General features: G+C 39.1%; 1 protein-coding gene across 6 annotated transcripts in view; it reads right to left on the bottom strand.

Moving 5' to 3' along the window:
* Nucleotides 1-4,802: 4,802 nt before the first annotated feature.
* The window catches only part of NPNT (nephronectin), a 74,603-nt gene continuing 55,556 nt past the window's right edge, over nt 4,803-23,849 (bottom strand). For 5 of the 6 annotated variants that reach the window (XM_057502503.1, XM_036907116.2, XM_036907119.2 and 2 more), the window contains 4 exons: nt 17,094-17,180; nt 16,575-16,673; nt 8,904-9,160; nt 4,803-7,532 (listed from right to left, as the gene is read on the bottom strand). In XM_057502503.1, coding sequence (XP_057358486.1) covers nt 7,422-7,532; nt 8,904-9,160; nt 16,575-16,673; nt 17,094-17,180 — 554 coding nt within the window. In that variant the 3' untranslated portion in view covers nt 4,803-7,421. The remainder of the gene's footprint in view (nt 7,533-8,903; nt 9,161-16,574; nt 16,674-17,093; nt 17,181-23,849) is intronic. The other variant, XM_057502504.1, reaches the window with a different exon arrangement.

The following is a 23,849-nucleotide window of genomic DNA, read 5'->3' as shown; positions in this document are numbered from 1 at the left end:
TGGGTAGTTTTTTGATTACCGCTTCAATTTCTTTGCTGGTAATTGGTTTGTTTAGATTTTGTGTTTCTTCCTTGGTCAGTCTTGGAAGGTTGTATTTTTCTAGGAAGTTGTCCATTTCTTCTAGGTTTTCCAGCTTGTTAGCATATAGGTTTTCATAGTAGTCTCTAATAATTCTTTGTATTTCTGTTGGGTCCATCGTGATGTTTCCTTTCTCATTTCTGATTCTATTGATGTGTGTTGATTCTCTTTTTCTCTTAATAAGTCTGGCTAGGGGCTTATCTATTTTATTTATTTTCTCAAAGAACCAGCTCTTGGTATCATTGATTTTTTCTATTGTTTTATTCTTCTCAATTTTGTTTATTTCTTCTCTGATCTTTATTATGTCCCTCCTTCTGCTGACCTTAGGCCTCATTTGTTCTTCTTTTTCCAATTTTGATAACTGTGACATTAGACTATTCATTTGGGTTTGTTCTTCCTTCTTTAAATATGCCTGGATTGCTATATACTTTCCTCTTAAGACTGCTTTCGCTGCGTCCCACAGAAGTTGGGTTTTGTGTTGTTGTTTTCATTTATTTCCATATATTGCTGGATCTCCATTTTAATTTGGTCATTGATCCATTGACTATTTAGAAGCGTGTTGTTAAGCCTCTATGTGTTTCTGAGCCTTTTTGCTTTCCTTGTACAATTTATTTCTAGTTTTATACCTTTGTGGTGTGAAAAGTTGGTTGGTAGGATTTCAATCTTTTTTAATTTACTGAGGCTCTTTTTATGGCTTAGTATGTGGTCTATTCTGGAGAATGTTCCATGTGCACTTGAGAAGAATGTGTATCCTGTTGCTTTTGGGTGTAGAGTTCTATAGATGTCTATTAGGTCCATCTGTTCTAGTGTGTTGTTGTTCAGTGCCTCTGTGTCCTTACTTATTTTCTGTCTGGTGGATCTGTCCTTTGGAGTGAATGTTGTGTTGAAGTCTCCTAAAATGAATGCCTTGCAGTCTATTTCCTCCTTTAGTTCTGATAGTATTTGTTTCACATATGCTGGTGCTCCTGTGTTGGGTGCATATATATTTATAATGGTTATATCCTCTTGTTGGACTGAGCCCTTTATCATTATGTAATGTCCTTCTTTATCTCTTGTTACTTTCTTTGTTTTGAAGTCTATTTTGTCTGATACTAGTACTGCAACACCTGCTTTTTCTCTCTGTTGTTTGCATGAAATATCTTTTTCCATCCCTTGACTTTTAGTCTGTGCATGTCTTTGGGTTTGAGGTGAGTCTCTTGTGAGCAGCATATAGATGGGTCTTGTTTTTTTATCCATTCAGTGACTCTATGTCTTTTGATTGGTGCATTCAGTCCCTTTACATTTAGGGTGATTATCAATAGGTATGTACTTATTGCCATTTCAGGCTTTAGATTCGTGGTTACCAAAGGTTCCAGGTTACTCTCCTTACTTTCTAAGAGTCTAACTTAACTCACTTAGTATGCTGTTACAAACACAATCTAAAGGTTCTTTTCTATTTCTCCTCCTTTTTCTTCCTCCTTCATTCTGTATATATTTGGTATCAGATTCTATACTTTTTCTCTATCCCTTGATTGGCTTTGGGGATAGTCAGTTTAATTTTGCATTTGCCTCACAATCAGCTGCTCCACCCTCCCCACCGTGATTTTACTACCTCTGGTGACAGCTATCCAGCCTTAGGAACACTTCCATCTACAGAAGTCCCTCCAAAATAGACTGCAGAGATGGTTTTTGGGAGGTAAACTCTCTGAGCTTTTGCTTATCTGGAAATTGTTTAATCCCTCCTTCCAATTTAAATGATAATCTCGCCAGATAAAGTAATCTTGGTTCCAGGCCCTTCTGCTTCATGACATTAAATACATCATGGCACTCCCTTCTAGCCTGTAATGTTTCTGCTGAGAAGTCTGATGTTAGTCTGATGGGCTTTCCTTTGTATATTATCTTATTTCTGCCTCTGCCTGCTTTTAACAGTCTGTCCTTATCCTTGGTCTTTCCCATTTTAATTACTATGTGTCTTGCTGTTGTCTTCCTTGGGTCCCTTGTGTAGGGGGATCTGTGGATCTCCATGGCCTGAGAGACTATCTCCTTCCCCAGATTGGGGAAGTTTTCAGCAACTACCTCCTCAAAGACACTTTCTATCCCTTTCTCTCTTCTTCTTCTGGTATCCCTATAATGCGAATATTGTTCCGCTTGGATTGGTCACACAGTTTTCTCAATATTCTTTCATTTTTAGAGATCCTTTTTTCTCTCTGTGCCTCAGCTTCTTTGTATTCCTCTTCTCTAGTTTCTATTTCATTTATTGTCTCCTCCACCATATCCAACCTGATTTTAATACCCTCCATCGTGTTCTTTAATAATTGGATCTCTGACCTGAATTCATTCCTGAGTTCTTGAATGTCTTTCCGTACCTCCATTAGGATGTTGATGATTTTTATTTTGAACTCCCTTTCAGGAAGAGTCACGAGGTCCATATCATTTAAATCTTTCTCGGGAGTTGTATTAACAATTTTACCCTGGACAAGGTTCCTTTGGCATTTCATGGTTGTATATGGCGCCCTCTAGTGTCCAGAAGCTGTATTCTGGAGCTGCTGAGCCCCTGAAGCAATGTCAGGGGTCGCAGGGGAGCGGTACTGGGGGTAGGAAAGAGCTGTTCCCCGCCTCCTGGCTCCTGTGCCTGTCTCCACTGCCTGAGCCAGTGGGCCGGGCACACAGGTATAAGTTTTTGTCCCAGAGCAGCCGGATATGGATCCCTGCTTTCCCCAAGTAGCCGGAATCCCAGTCTCCCCAGGAACTCTGCCTGTATTAACTTTCCAACCCAGTAGTCATGCGAGTCTCATGAAAGCTCCATGAGATGTAGGTTTGTGCTCCTAGAGCAGATCTCCGGAGCTAGGTGTTCAGTAGTCCCAAGCCTTCCACTCCCTCCCTGCTCCGTTTCTCTTCCTCCCACTGGTGAGCTGGGGTGGGGGAGGGGCTCGGGTCCCTCGGAGCCAGAGCTCCGGTATGTTACCCCGTTTTGTGAGGTCTGCTCTTTTCTCCAGGTGTGTGCAGTCTGACTCTGTCCTCTTTCCTGTTGCTCTCTCAGGATTAGTTGTGCCAATTAAATTTTCTAATTGTATCCAGTTTTAGGAGGAAGCCTCTGTCTCTCCTCTCATGCCGCCATCTTTAATCCCCTCCTCTGTTGAGATTTTTTTTCTTCTTGAGCTATATTTGGTAATTTGTAGGACCATTCCCTTTAGGTAATTAATTTATTGGCATATAATTGTTCATTGTATTCTCTTATAATCCTTTTATTTCTGTAAGGTTGGTAGTAATGTTCCCACTTTCATTTCTGATTTTAGTTGTCTTTTTTCTATATTGGCCTAGCTAAAGTTTCTTAAATTTTGTTGATCCTTTCACAGTACCAACTTTTTTTTGTTTATTGTATGTGCTGTTTTCTTTTTCTCTACTTATTTATCTTTGCTCAAATCTTTATTGTTTTCTTCCTTCTGCTAGATCTGGGTTTAATTTGTACTTGTTTTCCTTGTTATTAAAAACGTAGGGCATTGATTTGAGCTCTTCTTTTTTATTTTCTGGTGTTTACTGCTCTAAGTCCTTTGAGAACTGCCTTTGCTGCATCATATATTCACAAAAGGGGAGACTTAATGTTGTTAAGATGGCAATAATCTCCAAACTATTCTATTTACTTGTATTTATAATAGAAGTAACTCCCTCCTCTATATTATTGAAGAGTTTATGAAGACTTGGTGTTAATTCTTTCTTAAATATTTGATAGACTTCATTCACTATTGAAGCTATCTGGACATTGGCTTTCTGTTGTGGAAAGTGTTACATTATTAATTCAACCTATTGTATTTCATCTATTCAAATCTTCTATTTCTTCTTGATTCAGTTTTTACAGTTTGGGTCTAAGACTCTGTCCATCTCTTCTAGGTCATTTTTTCTGTGGGATAAAGTTGTTCATAGTATTTATTTTGTAATCCTTTGTATTTCTGCAAGGTCAGTGTTGATGTCCTCTCATTCCTGATTTTGCCTTTTTTTCTTCAATCTAGCTAAATGTTCATAAATGTTGTTCTTTTCAAAGAACCACTTATAGTTTAATTGATTTGCTATATTGTTTTGTTCTCCTTTCTTTTTACTGCTCTAATTATTCCTTCCTTTCTTGTGCTTACTGTGATTTAATTTGCTCTTTACTCAGAAAGCCTGAACTTTTTCAGATCTAGAGAAAATTAGGAAGGATCTCTGAGATAAGGAAACTGTAGTTTTTCTTTACCTTTTGCTTAAAGTATGTATTTATTCAAAACTTGAGTCTCCCAGTCACAAAGGGTTCTCTGAGTATTGGAAAGAAAGAAGTCATTGAACATGTTCTCTCTAATTCTGCAGGACTAACCTTTAATCTTGTAGGGTTTCATTAGTTTTGTTTCCTTAGTTGTTTTCTCCATTAGGAAAGGTTACTGGAATCTGAGTAAAATGTCATAAATTGGCAAACATTAGAAAAAAGATGTTCATTTATAATTCATTTTATATAAGGAAATTCATTTTACATATATAAGAAAACATAATAAAGCAATTTGCTAAGATATTACATTACAGTGATCTTCTGCTCTCTCCCTATGCATGCTGATGAAAAGTATCTCATATTTTATAACATATAAAGCATAAAAACATAGGTAATATCTTTGCCCTTAATCTTCCAAGCAGTATAGGGGGTTGGTTCTACTATAGTTGGTTTTTGTGAAATATCAAACTACCTCAATATTCTCCCTATTAAAACAAAACAAGACAACTGGTATTAACAATGATTTATTTACAAAGAATTATATTTATTTGGCTGTTTGGAAAACCACTGACATTTTTCACTTTAGAAAACATTAAATAATAAACAGATGTTATACAGTACTTTGGATAACTTCTTCCATCAGTTTAGTGCAATGTATTATTGGCACCTAAAAGTGAAATTTTCTATTACTTTCCCCTTTCATCTTCCATTGTGCAGTTATATGACCAAAACGGAAATGAATCATTACAAAATGGATATAAAGCCATGTTTTTTGGCCTCTAGTCAAAGGCTCACTGCTTTTTATGCCCCCTCTGGCCCTGCCTCCACCAAATTAAAACAAAGATATTCTATTGTACATATTGTTCAAAAAACACTGCAATTTTGTGGACCTTGGGAGATTCGAAACTGATAAAAGAAACTAAATTATAGCTACTGAAAGGAAAGGTCCCAGCAGTGGTGGTGGGCATGGCATTCTATGTAGCCAAGTTGCCACACACATTGCAGAGAGAATGCACCACATAAAAATCTCTCTAAACTGTGTTCTTTGTTATGGTCTCTTAAAAAATCTGAAATATCATCCATTGAGCAAGTGAAAGGTTTATACCTTACCAAGAAAAAAAATGACCACCACCACATTAGGACATTATCAGGATACTAAAATATCTGTACATCATACTCTCTTTTGGAAATAAATATATTTTTTTCTTTTCTTTCCTTTTTTTTTAATACTGCTAGGTTTGCCATAAAGGGAGAGACATTTTAGTGAGCTCAGCATTTGGTGGGCTTTTCCCTTTTTGATTCCTCTCCATTGGGAGGCCAAGAGGGAAATGCCTAAATTAGACCCTGGCTCAGTCCAAATTATTAGTTCTGGAGATTTCATTAGATCTACGATTAGAACATCTTTTGGGAGATTCTGTAAGAATGTCTTTACCTTAAACAGACAAATTTTTATCTAATTTTTTTAAAGTCACACACAAAAAAAGACTCACACTTTTTTTTAAAACAAAGGACTCTAATTTAACAACTGTCCCTTCCAGGAAATGCTCCCTCATACTCCAGTCTAAGCCTGCTTCCTCTTGTTCTATTATTAGTGCACATGGAGAACAGCTGGCCACCATCCTGTCTGTACCAACCCTTCATGCACTTGAAAACCAGCAAAGGTCTGCCCCCGGCCTTCTCCTCTCCACGCTGCATAATCCCAGTTCCTTTCATTTTTCATCAGACATCTTTTTTTCAACCCTTTAATCATCTTTGTGATTCCTGGCAAAAACAGCAGAAAATAGTTTGATTACTCAATCAGAAATGAAGAAAAGCCTCAGGAGTAAGTTGCCTTTTAAAAGTTACATATTTTTTCATATAAAGGTAAAATATGCAGGGAGGAAATATAATGGAGGGTTCATAGATCTTAGAATTCAAATTTTGTCCTATTACTTTAGTGTGGTGTGAATCCTATTCCGACATACCCAATACCTCAAAGCCCCGAACTGGGCTTGCTCCCTACCCATCCTGACATGATGGCACGTAAGTTATGAGTGAGATCTGCCAAAATTCATACTGATTTAAAAATTGGTATGAAAATCTGTTCCAGCTGAGCTTCCCCCATGCTTCCCTTACACCCTACTTCCCTAAACAGCATCTTTTCTCTGAAACAAGCATAACTTTTACAAAGCTTCTTACAGATTACCAGAGAGAGCCATGTTATTATGGTAAAAGCTGTTGGTTTTGAGGTGTAACCTGAAACAGTGTGGATTTTATGTTAACTGCAATTTCTTGTCTACCTGAATGGTTTTCTCTCCTGTGTAGCAATCAAACTCAAGGCCATTAAAAAATCCATCCCTCCACTACCACAACCTGACACCTCTTCCAATTTTCTCTTGCTGCCAATATAAGGTCATGGAACTGGATGACATTTCACGTGTTTTTTTTAACTCAAGAGATCACAAACTGCCTTTTCCCTTGCAACTAGAGTCTGCAAATATTAGGAACATGTAACTACATAGTATCAATAGCACATTTACACAAAACACAACATTACTAGTGAAGGATTATGTGCCCACTCAACATAATTGTCTTTAAAAGAAAATTACAGATAACAAGAATAAATGCATCTTGATATGTTACACACCCTTTTATAAAGTGAATGACAGTGAAGTCAGAGTTCGGGTCAGGCTAGAATAACAAGCAAGGAGGAGAAAGCAATTCCACAAGCACATTGTACAATGTATCTTCAGGGAAGTCAATACAACTCATGGCACAACACTGAACAGATAGAAGAATGGCCATTTGCACAGATTTTTTCTGAAAACATTTCCCATAATTTGCTACAAGGAGCACCTTTTAACCAGGATGAAGGATAGTATAGGTCATACACCCCAAAGGCCTTCCTAAAAGTGACAGTGTGGAAGGTTACACTCAAAGCTGGCTTGGATGTGACCACAGATGCTCCTTGTATTTCAAGGAGGGTGTCACTGTTCATTGGGATTGCACAAAAGCAGGCCAGCAAGACATGGTTCAACAAGCAAACCTTCTCCTGACCCATGACCAACTGCTCCTAGGCCTGATAAGAGGGGAGGAGAGGACAGGAGGTGAAGATTGGAAAAAGAAGAGGGAGCGACAGGGGTGTTGATTGCTAGTTCTGGAGTTGCTCATGTTCTTGGGAGCAGCGGCCTTTTTTCAAGCTCACATCATCCAGTCCGATCTCCCCAGTGTGACCACGCCTTTTTTCACCTTTGAAGATGACCTAAGGAGAGAACATACACATGGGTCAGGCTTCTGCCCCTTTCCAATGCCCACTCATTTAGTAAAATAAAGGCACACTTTCCCCAAAACTAAATGGTAAACTTACATAACAGGAGGACAGACTAGACCACAGTTGCCAGTGCCACCTGAGGCTTGCCTTTTGATGGAAACGTCAATCATCAGTAAACTGTTAATCAGACCACATTACTCAGAACCCATTACTCTTTAGAAAGCTATTCTAAATGACTACTTCAATTTAGGAATGCTTATGAAATAGATACTTTTGTCAAAGATTACCAAGGTTAGAAGAGTGTGATGGAATATTAAGGTGCAGAAATTAAGAGCCAAAGATCTGAAAGATCATAATCATGCAGCCTGTCTTAGACATTTTCTAGTTCTGTCTTTGGGTTAATACAGCTTTGTTTCCTAAAATGAATAGAACCAAACACGATCCAATCACAGGTTGTTCATTTATGTAAAGTACAAAATCTATTGTTTTATCTTCTGTAGAACATCCTTGTTCCTTTAAAAGCAGAAACTTTGAATTGACTGCTTGATTTGAAAGCTATCATTTGAGATTAAGCAATATAAATATAAAGAAAGACTTCAAGAAAAATTAAAATCCGAGACTCTGATAAAAGGAGTATTAACAGAGTCTATTACTCCTTTTTAAAATAGTTTCTAGAAACTATACCTATAGGCATAGGTGCAGAATCTCCTAATAGCAACAGTTTTATCAGTATCAATATAAGGAAGACACTTTTTCCCAATACATTATTTTGGTGGGTGTTAGAAGATAACTTTATTGCTACCCAAGACTTGATTACTTAAAATTTATATATTCAACCAAAGCCTTTCCCACATCCTGTCCTGAGTAGAATAGTACTTTGAAACATATTGTTCTGAGTTCCCACCCAAGGCTGCTTAACTATAATCTCTGAGGCAAAGGAAATAAAAAAGACTTTAAAGAAACATTTCAAAAAAGAAAAAAAACAGGGTAACTCATGGCGGAAAAAGTTTAAGGTATGAGGAGCTAAAGGAAAAGCAGGAACAATTAAGCTCACCATCCCTGCCCTTTGAAGTTTCTGTTAACCTTTAATTCAATTCCTAAAAACTTTTTTTCTTTAAAAATAGGGGCTTTTCCATAGGGCGAAGGAGGATGGTGACAGTCACAGGATGCAATGACGGATGAGTGAGGAAGCAAAAACAGATCGCAGAAAGAGGCAATGAAAGGCGTCGTCGTGCCCAGAAAGCGCACACACCTTTGTGCCTGAATTAATGAAGAGAACAAGACGTCTTCAAATTCTGTCCCTAGAGTTCTTCTATGAAAGGAAAACTTCCCAGGTTCTGCCTCCTTTGCGGTTCTACTTACACTCTTGATGTCAGCCCCTCGCAAGGTGATCTGTGTGCGCCTCCAGCCATGGCCACCATTTCTTCCCCACAGGGCTGCTCCATGGGCACCGTGTTTTCTCACAAACACCTGGAGTGTGCCGGAGTGCAGCCCAGTCACCTTGTGCCTGAACGACAGGCACAGGTCCCCTGAATGCATGAGGTGGCTGAGAGGTAGCCCCAAGCGAGCAGCTTTTCCCCCAGGGCCTTTCGCTGCTGAGACTGTCAGATATTGTCCACCTGGAATGGGAAACGCAGGGCTGTGTGTGCATGCTGACACCCCATTCTGGTACAAACACAGTGGGCAGGAGCTTGGCTTCTAATATACTTCAAACTGTGACAGTCATTTGTATGGAATTACAGATTTTGAAGGAGAAAAATGTGACATTTCTATGACTTCCTTAAATTCTATGGTTTTGTGTTCACAGAAAACACTCACTTTGCTCATGGAGAGTAAGAGTTATGACAAGGACACAACAATTAGTAACCCTAACACTATGACTATTGCATACACAGGCATACACAAATTCACCACGCCCTGCTCTTCGTCAATTTAGGACTCTCTTATCAAGCTGGCTGGCTGGCTTGGTATTGACTCTCAGGTACTGGGGAAAATATTCTGTGGATAATTAACCTCTGGGTAGTACAGAATATGGTGATTTAAAGGGGCATTAGTCTATTTATTCTTTTTTCTCCACTTAAAAAAAAAATCTCTAAAGAGAGGGGTCCTTTAAAAAAGGCTTCTCACGCCGGAGTACATCTAACCCTGGGTGTTCTGGAAACCCTCCAATATTCCTGGTGCAAAACAAATCTATAACATATATAAGTTTTCTATTACACGTACATGAATGCAAATTTAATGAAACTTTCACTTTGGACAGGACACTGAGAATGTTCTCACATCCCTAGGGCTACAGAGTTGCTTCCTCCTGTTCAAGGAACTACAATTAAGGGGGCGAAGTCTAAGCACGAGTGAAGTGGAGCTGCTGGAGAGAAAGAGAGAGACAGTTGCAAGTAGTATTTTGAAACTCAATCCATATCCAAATGACATGCCCTTCAGGCTTTTTTATTGCAACCAACTGAAAAACGCACTGTGTGTTTCAACACTGATTTATCCATAGGAAAAATGTGGCTGGAATGTTGAACATATGTATGTGTTTGGTAGAAACCCACTATTTTCTGTTAAGAGATAAAGTATCCTTTCTGTCTCATGCTTAATCTGTGTAAGACATGATAAGGTTTGGGATGCCCTATTCTTCAGGTGACTTCCCTACCAAGTGCCCTCTGAGCATGTGAAGAACCCAATAGGTGATTTCTGTGCACGTAGCATGTGGCAGGCTCTGTGCTCAGCACATCTGTCTCACCCTGCTAACAAGCTTTTATGTGAACATTTGTTGGGCTCGTTTGGCAGGTAAAGAAGCAAAGGCTTTGCAAGGTGAGGTCACCCAAGGTGTCACCCAGCCAGTGAGGGGCCAAGTAATGGTCTGAGTTCAGAACTGCTTGCCCTCCCCCACCCCCACCTTTCAGCACTTGCTGGATCCCTGGTTTATGCGTTTCTCTTCCCCAGGAGACCATGAACTCCTCCATGTCAGAGCCAACTTTTCCCCAAACCACCCATTTTTCATTCCTAACATATGGTAGGAGTTTAATGCCATTTGTTGAATAAATGATGTTTCAAGAATACAGCAAAAAGATGAAGGGAAATAGGTCCTTGAGTCATATGCTTGACTCACCAAAAATAAACACACAGCTTACCCTCCTTACCCACCCCTGTCCCCAGCCAAATTAATCCAAACAATATTTTGGGCCAAAATATTTAGATAGATTTTAGATGTCTCCCTGTAAGTCAACTTTTGAATCATCACAGGTATTTTGGTTAAGACTGAGATATAAGATTATTACAGTTAACCTGAAAGTTTTAAGAAAACAAGGATTATCCTAAATCCCTGTGGAATGCATATTAATATCCCTATGCCAGAAGCTGTCTGTGAACAAGACAACCTAAGGGACGGAGGCAGCCTCATCAAAGAGGTGAGTCCCCTCTGTGGGTGTTTAGAACTCGAAAATGTAAAACATAGGAGAGACTCCAATGCCCTTCCTCTGCAGAGCTGCTCTGAGGGCACCAGGCTTTTCGGTTTTGTTTTTACCGTGAAGAATTCTTTCCCTTTTCAATAAAAGGAAATGGTACAAAGTTGGAATAGGAGCTAAGGGAAAAACTGACCTAAGCACCCCAAGCAAGTTACCTGTTAAATAATTTCACTTCTGATTCCAAAATACTGGCTTAACTCTAAAATTGTATTAAATATTTTCATGGTTTCAGTTTAAAGCATCACAATGTCTAGTTTTTATCTGTTTGGGGAAATAGTACATGCTGTAAAATATGCCAGAAAGTTAAGTGATAAAATTTTAATATACTTGTTTTTAATTTTAACTGGTTTGTTTCCTTATAATTTCAATTTACAAAGAGACTAATGTAATGTCCATTCCATTACCTGTTAACTGTGTGGTCAGAGGCAATGTGGGAGAGTTTTGCAGTGATTTTTATTTATATTTTTTGGCCTAGCTGAGAAACCAGCCATGGTAGAATTAAGATCCCTACGGTTTGCTGGTACTTACCTCACAAATGCAAAGAGCTTAATTTTTTTCTAAGACGTGAATACATGCCCATTGCAGAGAAAAAAAAAAAAGGTAAAATAGACAATTTGAACTTAAATAAGCCATTATCCCAAAAGCCAGAGATAATTACTAACATTTTGACTTCTGAACTTTTCCTATGTAAATACATGAACACAAATGTACATGAATGTGAACATTTTTTGCAGTGTTATAACTTGCTTTTTTTTCATTAAATATATTAGCCATTTTTCTATTCCAACAAATACAGATATTTTTCATAGATGCAAGTATGTCATTAATAACTTAGCTAATTTCTTATTGAAGAACATTTGTTTCCAAATCTTCACTTTAAAAAAATACCATGAAGTAGTAAGACAAAAAAAAAAAAAAATGTTTGCAACACATGAAAAAGGACTACATTTCCATTTTATGTAAAGAATGTTACAAACCAATAATAAAAAGGACATCACAGAAAAAAACTCAAATATATGAAAAGATAACTTTTCGTATTCAAATTCAAATTAAATGCCTTTTCACCTATAAGCTTGGCAAAGATAAAGATAGTTGAGTCAGAACTGTGTTGGGGGTAGTTCTTATAATATTGTTGGTGGGAGCATAAACTGCTCTTGTAAAGGGAAATTAGTAAGACCTATCAAAATTCAAAATGTAAATTCCCTTAGAGCTAGCAATTTTATATCTAGGAATTTATCCTACAGACATATTCAAACATATGAAATGATCCATGTATAATATATGTACAAGGTTATTCACTGCAGCAATATTTTAACTACTAAGAGGCTGGAAACAATTGTAATGTTCTTCAGTGGATGGCTGGTCACATGCAAGGTGGTATATCCAAGGAGAATGGAGTAACAGCCATTATTAGAAATGAGGGTGCTCTGTGTGAACTGATATAGGACAGTCTTCAACAAGAGCTAATGGTATTTAAATAGTGACTCCGGGACAGGCACTGCTTTAAATGCTGTACATATATTTAGTAGATACTATTGGGTAGCCTCATTTAAGTTAATTCACTCAAAATCTCAAAATCCAAGCCAGTTAGTGGTGGCAGAAGGTTTCAGCCCAGGCATTCTGGCTTCAGAGTCCATGTTAAGTGACAAAATATTGTTAAATGACAAAAGAGAGGTACAGAAGAAGGTGCTCTTGTGTGGAAAAACATCGCTGGCAAGAAAACCAAGAAACTGTTTGCATCTGGGGAGGGCAACTGGGAGCCAGCCAGGTCTGGGAGAGAGCTTTTATTTTCACTGTTGATTTATTTTTCCATTTACACATATTTCAAAGTGCTTTTTAATGCTACAATAGACATACTTGTTTGTACATGCTGGCATACCTGTTACATATGTAAGTGAATTCCTTGTAGCTCTAAGTAGCAGAGTACTGAGTTGCCTTTAACCCTTGACCCCAGGAATCAGGGTTCCAGGGAAGGGCCCCTGGGCCAGCCTGGACATCTACAGGAGAAGAGTGTGTCTACAGGGCCACAGCTGTGTGCCTGCAGTGCATCACTACATCTGTCAGCTATACATTTTTCCATTCCTTAGGGGAATGTATTAATTTCACTATCAGACAGTTAAGTTCCCGACTGAATGTGCTGAAACCCAGTGAGTGCCAGGAACGGCAGCTAGCAAATACACTTGTTTTGCAGCTGTTTCTCAAAAATGTAAGCTTATTTGAGGGTTTTCTTAGAGATATGAGTGTGGAAAATATTTGCAAATCTGGATCTTGGATAAGAAATGCACTACTTTAGAATTAGACATAAATATGGAAATCCAAACGTAGGTTCCTTTATACCATTTGTAAATAATTAGCTTGGTAATTAGATGGTACACACAATAATTTATTAAATTGTTTACGTTCTTCTCTGTCCTTAGCATGTGATATATACACACAAACCCATCTAAACTGCCTAGAAGAAAAACAGGCATTTTTCATACTGTTTTTGTAGTATTTTTCCATCAGTATATGGTTGAATTCCCAACAGTCTAAAGCCCCGTCTAAAATGCCACCCTGACATATGCCATCCACTCCTACCTGTTTTTCCAACTCTCTGCCATCCTCTGGTCTTCCCATCTACTTTCCAGGCTGGAGCTTCTCTGCTCACCTCTCTCCTTGGGATTACCTGGAGCATTCCATTCTGAGTCAGAGGCTCTCAGAGGTGGTATCAGAGGTTTTCTAATGCAAGCCTTGTCCAAGCTCAAAACATCTTGCTATATGTTGTCCAGTCAAGCGCCTCCACTGACAGAGCGCTCCCTTCCATGTCAGCCTGACCTTTTAGACAGCTCTACTGGAAGGTGCTTTCTGAGAGTGAACGAAAAACCTGTCTCCTTGTTGTAGTTTTCACTTACTCATCTCACTTCTCACTCCCCTGCAGTCATAGAACAGCTATGAGATGTTGGCCAAGTATTTGAAAAGCAGCCCTGCTCCATTATTTCCTCCCAGGCTAAACATTCTGATTTCTTCCATTCTGTTTTTCCATAGGTTTTGAGATACCTTTCCATACAGGTCATTCTCTTCTGAGTGACCTACAATTCTATTCTTTCCTGACTAGGAAGAACACACCAAAATGGATTTTCTATTCTGGAAAAAAATTTCTGTAGAAATGACCCAGTTTTTTGGGAGTGACAGCACAGACGTTACTCCTATTGATTTTGTTACTCACTAAAACTCTAGCATCTTTCACATTTACTGCTAAGGCACCTCTGCCAACTCCCAAAGCTGTGTAGGTGGTTTCTAGACCATGAGCCAGATTCATCCCCATTAGACAGCATCCTCCTAAATATGGCCTGCTGATCTAATCTTTGGGAGCTGGTTGTGTCAGCACAGCCACAAGTTCTCCTCTGGCTCCGAGTCATCCACAGTTTGGTTAGTACGTCTTTAATATCCAAGTTCAATATCCAGTGCATCTAATTTGTTGGTGAAAACCCTGGAAGCTGGAACCCCAGATGAGCATCCTCAGGGGCCAGAGCCAATCATCAGGAGCCGTCTAGTCCCCAAGCAGCCTCCACTTCCCTTCAGTTAGCTCCGTACTCTCACGGCCAAATGACCATTTCAAACTTTGGTCTCCTAATCTCCAATCCTCTTCTCATTGTTCTATCAGAGGGCAAGTGGAATTTGAGTCACAGAAAATCCAAACATCTAGTTATTGGATGACTAATAAAAAGGGTTGAAAAGTACTAAATCAGTTCTAAAATACAGTATTTAAATTCTAAAAATCATATATTTTACCTAGGCTATCTACATAGAAGTGTAATGAAGTCTTTTGAGCTTAACACGAATCACTCTCTCCAGTCTGCCCTACTTGTAGGAGTTCTCATTCTGGCCATGGACACTCCTCACCATTCTCACACATGGCTGCCAAAGATCCTTCCTTCTGCAGCAAACTACTCCTGGTCAGCCGCCAGTCGGACCTACAGGCCTGAGGTCTGCTGAGAGGATCATGCACACTGCCACAGGAAAGTGAGACCCCCGGAGTAGTCCTGCACATGTTCTGGGCACTGAACTGCCTCGGAGGCTGCATGGGCAGTACAGAGCAGCCTGGGTATAAAGTCCATTCTTTAGCTCTGTGGCCTTAGGAAGTTTATGTAACCTCTGGGCATCAGTATTTCCTTTGAAATAAAAACTACCTTTCTTGCTTTACAGGGTGAATAAGAGGATTAAAGAAAATTAATGAGATGATGAATGAGTCAGGACTATAGGTTTCTCTTCTTCCAAATATTGGTCACATTAATAATAATGTCCTACTCAGAGTTAGCCTTAAATGACAGGAATGAGAGGGACTGAACTGAGTGTGGGAGGCATTACAAGTTATTTTATAGCTAAGAAATCTAAAAGCCCATTTGCATTTATTGCATATTCACATTTTTAAAGCTTACCTCAAATTTCTATCTGTAAATATCTTGAATATTTCAATCTTAGGGGATCTAATGAATAAGTTTTTTGACTAATTTTTTAACACTTTGCTACTCAAAATGTGCATTAAGGACCATAGGTATCACCAAGGAGCATGTTAGAAATGCATCAAAACCTACAATTTAAACAAATCGGCCCCTAGCTGATTTGTAATGCACACTGAAGTTTAAGAATTGGTTTGATAGAGCATACCCTCTTTCAAGTTAACTTTTGCATGTTTTATGCTCTATCTATAAACCTGGGATGGTATTTAAAAATGAGGCTTTTAAAACAAATAACATACTTTTTTTCTTCATAACTTCTATCTTTCATTCTTAAGTTTAGAATCTGGATTATAAAAAGGGAAAAAGAAACCAAACTCCTCACCCTTCCATTAAATTGGCCTCACCCATAAAAGACATAATTACTGAGGGCAGGAAAAACAACCACTATGTAGCTTTGGCTCCTGAAACAACACAACCAAACATTTTGCAAGCACTGTAACTTTAGTTAACAGGAAGTATGCAATTTAAAGCTCTGTTGATTTTCCAAGGAACTATGTCTAAATCCACCTTTCTAATAACATTCTCTTGTGGAATAAATCACCATTTATTTGTAACTAATTATAAGTGATAATTTATAACTAACCCCATAGCATGCAAATTGGATTTAAATCTTTTTCAGAGAGATTCCCAATTTCACAGAACTTTCCACCATCTATCTCCCTTAACCATGTCTCAAATCTTCAAAAAAAAAAAAAAAATGTAATCAAAGTAACAACCAGGGTCTATTACAACTGATGTACCACTATATTACTTCTTTATACTTGGGAATGGGGCACTACAAGTAACTTCAAAGTTGTATGTTTGTCAAAATGTTTTATTTGCCAAGCTTTTTGAGAGAAATTTGCTGGCTTTTTAATGAATGCCTCCTCTTCCCATAATACAATTCTAGTTGATAGCTAAGGAACTTAGTTCACTTAAAAAAACAATATGAATGTTGAACAAGATCTTCCTTTACCTTTTTATTAAGTAAATGCAGAGATGTGCTATAGTACACTTGCTTAGCAGAACTGGGTCCTCAGATAGGAGCAAGCCAGAATGTGTATGAGAGTTAGACGAACAGGTTTTACCTGCTGGATCTCTCACTGGTTCCCAGTGTAAGCCATTGTCTTTTTCCCTGATCCATCCGCAAAGCCCGTGGTCAAAATTACAACTGTGTATCAGAACACCTGCAAGGAAATGACCAGAAAGAAGAAAAGATCACAAACAATGAACAGCAAAAATGAACTTGTCAAACAAGGGTATCTGTACAAGAGCTCTCTATCCTCATGTAAGTATCCCACCAGAACATCTCTCCGTGAGATCAAAAGGAAATTACATGAATCCTTTCTCGGCACCATTGTGCATGTTCTCAGCTGTAAAAATAGAGAACACAAATGTTGCCAAATTATGACCTTGTTACATCATCACTTGTAAAATATGATTTCCTCCTTACAGTTTCCTGCTCAATTGATTCACCTACAAAGGAAGCCAGTTTGTAAAAGTAAAAAAATATAGTTTTCCCAGATATAACCCATCTACAGATTAAAATGAATGAAATAGAGGGAGACAATAAAATGTCGCTTTAATGGTACTAAGAATATAAATACCTGGATCATCCTTTGCTTCATCATCTGCACTGACTCCTCTTTCAATTTCAAATATTTCAAATAAGTCATTTGAAGGCTGCCGTGGAACTGCAAGAGAGAGGTATTTTATTCTGTTGGGTTTTCATAAAGAGGCATTGCCTTTAACAACAGGGCAGCGGGAGAAGACCTAGGCATTTCACTCATCTGGAAAAGTCTAAAATATTTCATTACACTTCACCTGAAGATTCATGAAGTTTGTTCTGCAGTGACTTTTACTGCAATGTCTAAGTACAATTTTTAAAAACGGTTTTCAGGAGTTTCTAAAACAACAGATATACATTAAAAAGTCCTCATCTGGAAAACATTTTAAAAGAACTAACCATTTTTCGCAAGATATTCACCTCTATGAAACTGTAGAATTTTTCTCTGTGAAAGATACAGTATGACTCTAAATTAAGGCTGTTATAATGGAAAATGCTGGCAATTGCAGTGAATGGTTTGATTTTCCAACTATATTATCGACTCCTCTCCAAGGAACTCTGCCCATCACCGCTTCCAGTCTGTACTCTTACCATGGCCTCCCTTGCTTAAGCAGGTTCCCTGGCTCCTTTAAGATCAACTCCACAAACTCTTTGGCATAGCATTCCCAATTTACCCCTCAAAACACAAAATGCTGTCAAATGTGCCATTCATCTCCATGCCTCTGACTCTGTGGCAGCTCGGGATTCTCTTGGTCCTGCTAATTAACTTGCCACACCTCCCCTCTTCTTTCAAGGCCCAGCATAAATATCACTGCCTGGGCAAAAACTTTCATGCCCCAGGCAAATTAAATTCTTCCCTCTTGTACTGAGGCTCCTGTTTACTCCCCTCTATTACACTCTTCCATAGAGCACTGCAGTTATTTACACACGTGTGTGTTTGTCTCCCTGCTAGTCTCTGAGGTCCTGGAGGTTATCCATCATGTCTTATTCATGTGGCATTTCCAGGGCTCGACCTGCTGACAGACACTCAACAAGTGTTTATGAAATGAATGTGAAGATCTTGTCAGAAACCCACGCACACTGTCAATGCTTTTCCTCCAAGTGAAACGAGTGGGACAGAACTTAAGAATCTACTTTGAAAAATGGAGTCATTTAAATCATCAGTTATTTATTCCCTCACTGTATACTTGAGTGGCATGTGTGTGCCCAGCCCTGTGGTAGGCAGAGGAGACAGTGGGAGAGGGGTGAACAGGATCAGCATGGACCTGGCCCTCATGGGGCCTGCGTTCTAACAGGGGAGGCAAGCATTAAACACAGAGGTAAATGAACACTACAGTTCTAAATTCTGATGAAGGCTAGGAGGGAGAAACAGCGGAGGATGTCACGAAGAGCAACTGGGTTGGGGGTTGGGGATTATGTGGGAAGGCTGGCGGTGGAGGGAGTGATTCCTGGCTGAAGACCAGGGGATACTCCCTTTTCGTTGCCAGGACTTAATTAATTAGCTCTCATTTTATAAGGCAGGGAGTAAAAGATGTAGAGCGCCAAGGAACTGACATCAGTCAAAAAGGTTCTTTTTCAACAACGTTCCTATTACTTTCAGTGAGAATTTTAAAAATTAAGTAACAATAACACTTTTGTTTAGGTAAAAATTCCACTGATTTTCTTTTTTTTAGCTCACTGCTTTTGAAGTTTTTTCTTAGTTTCGAAAGTCCAAACAGTGAAGCCTCCTCCTGTCCCCCACCACGCACTCACATATACCCCATCTGAAAGGAACTGAAGAGACCCTGGTCCCTAAGTGGGCTCCCAAGACGCACCCAAGTGTCTTGGTGTAGACGTCTCAGTGTAGAGGGGGCCCTGTCTGAGGAAGCACCTTTTTAGGCCAAGATGGGTATCATGTGGAACCTCCCAAGCAAAAAGCCAAGTGTAGGGGTAGGGGAAGAACAAATGCTTCAGGAAGCAAGTGAAAAGGAAGTCTCAAAGCATTTAAGGAATGGAGTTCACAGTGTCTCTGGAGGACACAGAGAAATGGAGGAAAAAAGTGACATGGGATGAGCTTGAAGAGGAAGGAATAAGAACACACATTTGGAAAATAGCAACTCAAAGAATTAGTCATCTAACAACTTCCAAAGTATCAGATGGCTCATTAGTATTTTAGACACTTGGTTTCCAAGAATTAGTCAATTTGGCAGCAGTTGATCACACTCACCTTCACTGCAATTCATTGGGAAACATTCCAAGGAATTCAGAGACTTAAAATGCTCAGCAGCTATTAGTGCTGACAATTTTGTGTACTCTACTCTGTAACTCTGCCAAATTATCAAACTACTTCTCCTTCCTCACACATACCAGTATTCATTGCTAAGGGTGTCCCACTGAAGTGTCAGGAGAAAGTACTACCCACTCCCAAATATCTTATAATTTATGTGAATATATTAAGTGAAACAAGTAGTGGGAAAAATTCATTCAAGCAGTATGATCTCATCTATGTACAAGAAAACAAAAAAAGACAGAAAAGAGAGTCATAAGAAATACATCCCCATGCATTATCTGGTTATTAATTTACAAAAAAGGAGCCAAGAACATACAACAGGGAAAAGACATTCTCTTCAATGAATGGTGTTGGGAAAACTGAATGGTGATATGCAAAACAATGGATCTGGACCGCTATCTTACACCAGATACAAATATTACCTTAAAATGGTTTAAGGACTTGAATGTAAGGCCTAAAACCATAGAACACCTAGATCAAAACATTAAGTGATCACCTCCTTGACAGTGGTCTTGATGATTTTTTTGGGTCTGGCACCAAAAGCAAAGGCAACAAAAGAAAAAATAAACAAGTAGAACCACATCAAACTAAAAACCCCCTGCACAGCAAAGGAAACCATAAATTAAATGAAAATGCCAGCTCCTGAATGGCAGAAAATATTTGCATATCATATATCTGATAAGGGGTTAACATCTAAAATATATGAAAAAACTCATACAATAGCAAAAAAAATGAACAACCCAATTAAAAAATGGGCAAAAGGTCTGAATTGATGTTTCTCCAAAGATATACAGATGGCCAACAGGTACATGAAAAGATGCTCAACATCTCTAATCATCAGGGAAATGCAAATCAAAACCGCAATGAGATGTCACCTCATACTTATAAGGATGACTAACTTCAAAAAGACAAGCGATAACAAATGCTGGCAAGGATGCCAAGAAAAGGGAACCCTTGAGCACTGTTGGTGGGAATATAAATTGGTGCAGCCACTAAGGAAAACAGTATGGAGGGTCCTCAAAAAATTAAAAATGAACTAACAGATGATCCAGCAATTCCACTTCTGAGTATTTATCCAAAGAAAACAAAAATACTAATTTGAGATACACACACACACACACACACACACACATATATATGTGTGTGTGTGTGTATATATGGATATATATATGTATGTATATATATACACACACACATATATATATATGCACACACACCTATATTCGTTGAAGCATTATTTGGAAACAACTTAAGTGTCCATCAGTGGATAAAGATGTGGAATACTACTCAGCCATAAAAAAGAATGAAATCTTGCCAGTTGTGGCAACATGGATGGACTTTTAAGGCATTATACTAAGTTAAATAAATTAAAGAAAGACAAATACCATAAGATCTCACTTACATGTGGAATTTAAACAACAACAAAAAAACCCAAGCTCAAAGATTTAAAGAGAACAAATGGGTAGTTGTGAGGTGGAGATGTGGAGGAGTGGGCAAAATGGATAAAGAGGGTCAAAGGATACAAACTTCCAGTTATAAGTAAGTCATGGGATATAAAGTACAACATGGCAACTACAGTTAATATATTGCATATTTGAAAGTTGCCAGCTCAAAGAGTAAATCTTAAAAGTTCTCATCACAAGTTTTATATCTATGTGTGGTGACAGGCATTAACTAGAGTTACTGTGGTGGTCATTTTGCAATATATACAGATATCAAATCATCATGTTGTACACCTGAAACTAATGTATTGTGATATGTCAATTACACCTCACTTTTTAAAAAGAAAAATACCAATATGCTAATAGTGGTAATATGAGTACTGGAAATAAAAGAGATATTTTTTCATTTGTTGATTTGCCCTTTGTAACTCTCTTTTTAAGATCATTTATAAAAAGAGATTTTATATTATGAAGAAAAGAAATCTTACCCAAAACATCGAAAGAAAAGAGAGTTCTGTCAGAGCACGTGTACAGACCTGTACCCTATAATGACTATCTGTCTGTTATTTACATTTTGGTTGCTCAAAGAGAACTTTGAATAGAGTCTTGATACCTGTTAATACATGTGAGGCTATGACATTGAAATGTATTTGTGAAATTTGAACATATGCTTCAAGAGAACTATTTTAATCAATGTAGAAAATGTTAATTAAATGAATGACTAGCTTTGCCTGAAAATAGAAGTATGACTTGGATAGATGCTGCTACATTATGTTTCTAATTATTTCTTGCTTCATTTTTGGCTAATAGTCGAATTAAATTCATAGTATGTATTTGTTTTTATAAAATACATGTATCTGTTACCCTCTGTAGCTGGACCATTAATTCTTAGAATGGTATTAATTTTAAAGACTAAAAAAAGGATAAGAGAAATGCTAACAATTCCTCTACCATCTGTCCATCGTCTTCCCTCCCTCTATTCTGTGCACTTATTAATGCCCTCGATCAAGAAACTGTACTCCTTTGGGTACGAGGCTCTGGGCTATGGGCCTGTGCGAAGCCGTGAGCATACTCTTGCCTTCACAGGATCTGCATGCCAGAGCTGAAGACAGACACCTAACAGTCCCCCCAGGTAATGAATGCTTTAAGAGGTAGAGGCCGCTGTGTGTGTGAGGGGGGCGGGGTGGGGGTGGCCGAGCTGGCCTGCAGGGTGGATGCGCTGACGCTCCTGGGAGGGGACGCTCACGCCGAGGCGTGAAGGATGAGATACCTGAGCGCGCGGCATGACGGGATGGAATGACGGCGGTGGAACTGAAACAGCCTCGGCGCTCGCCGGGGAGAACGGGCACCCGAGGAGGGGCGCCAAGTAAAGCTGGGGCTGCAGGCTGACTGTCAGGACCTTTCAAAGCCCTGTAAAGATTTTGGACGTTATCCTAGTGGAAACTGGGAGCCTTGGGAAGATTTGAACACAGCAGGGCCAAGATCAGGTACACTGTTCTGGCTGTAGAAGTGGACAGGGAGTAGCAGGGAGCTGGGTACGGGTCCAGAAGGTAATTATGGCCAAAATGAATATAAAGACTTCATATTTGCATAAAGACTCTTCAAAAGATTTCCTAAAAATTTTTCTTCCATTGGTCAACATTTCACCTACCGAAAAATATTTATTGTCCATTGTTTCTTACAACCTTCTGCATGAACTAAAGGGAATGTATAGGTACAGAAGCAAGCAGGCAGCTGGATGGAAAGGTGGTCAGACTGGGTGTAGGGGACTGGTTCTCTCATAGTGGCTGAGGAGATCTGCGGCCCCGTAGAACCACTGGCCATACAAATAAGGGAGAACTGCTTAGAAGTAACTCTGGCCCAGCACTTACCAGAAAATATGTTTTCCCCGGGGATAATATATAACCATGTTCATAAATGAGGTTTCCCAGAGTCAATAATGTTTCACCCAAACAGCATTAAGAGTGAGCACAGTGAAGTAAACATACATATCATCACCTCCCACTGCCAGATTTCTTCCTGAGAGTAACTATAGTAAAATGTAAGCACTGTTTATTAAAGGTTGCTTTGCAAGTTCTGTTTCTGTTCTAGGCTGGCTCCTGTGAGATTACCTGGGCCAGTTCTGGAACTTGTTGTAGGACTAAAAGATTAAAGAGAACATTGTCTTAAATTCTTTCTATGCTTAGGGGTTTAGTTCTTTGAAGGAGATGGTACATATATAACTTCCCTAATATTCTGAAGGCGCTTTCGGTGGCAAAACCTAGGGATTTCTAAATACAGCAGAGACAGGATGAGTGGCAAGGGTTTTATGCGGTGGTCTCCTGCCTCTCTCCCCCTCCCTTTCCTCTCTCCCCTGCTGCCTTTCCGCTCCAGATAAAGACCATATGCATTATACCTTCACATTACCAGAGAGAAGCACATACAAGAACATATACATTATACCTTCACATGACCAGAGAGAAGCACATACAATGATTAGAAAAGAGTTTCTGAAATGTCCTTAACCACTTAGAGAAAATTCTTAGCCATATACCTGTTACTAGCAAAAAGAAAAGACTTGCTGGGCTCCACAAAAACGAGCCCTTGTGTGCCAAAGCTTTCATTCTCTAGAAAGAATCTAAGAAGATCAAAGGACAGCCCTTTGGGCTGAGAGAAAAGAGCAAAACTGGAAAAAATTAAGTCTCTGGTGAAAGGCAGAGCACAGACACAGCTATAGTAGTCAATAAGGAGCCCAATTTTGTGATTTACGTATTTATCCTTGAGTCTCTGAACAGCTCGAAGCACTGCCTGGAGCAACCACAGAACAGAACATCTAAAAGATGGCTCTTTTCTAGGTCTGACCATAAGGATGATAACACAACTTTTCCAGATCAAGAGAACACCTGACAGATTTTGGTCTCTTTCCATCTTCAAAGCCAAAGGAAACCATGAAGGTCAGGCCCCATCTGGAGGGGGAGGCCGCACACCAAACACAGGTGGTGCAGACTGTCCAGTGGGGCCGTGCGGACTGAGTGCAGCACAGACACTGGGGCTGGCACAGAAGCCCGCCTGCTGTGGGGACAGGGGTCAATGCCTTTGGGCCAAA

The sequence above is a fragment of the Manis pentadactyla genome, chromosome 5, assembly GCF_030020395.1.
Source record: "Manis pentadactyla isolate mManPen7 chromosome 5, mManPen7.hap1, whole genome shotgun sequence".
NCBI classification, from domain to species: Eukaryota; Metazoa; Chordata; class Mammalia; order Pholidota; family Manidae; genus Manis; species Manis pentadactyla.
The sequence above is the reverse complement of the archived record's forward strand: the minus strand, read 5'-3'. Positions and strand labels throughout refer to the sequence as shown.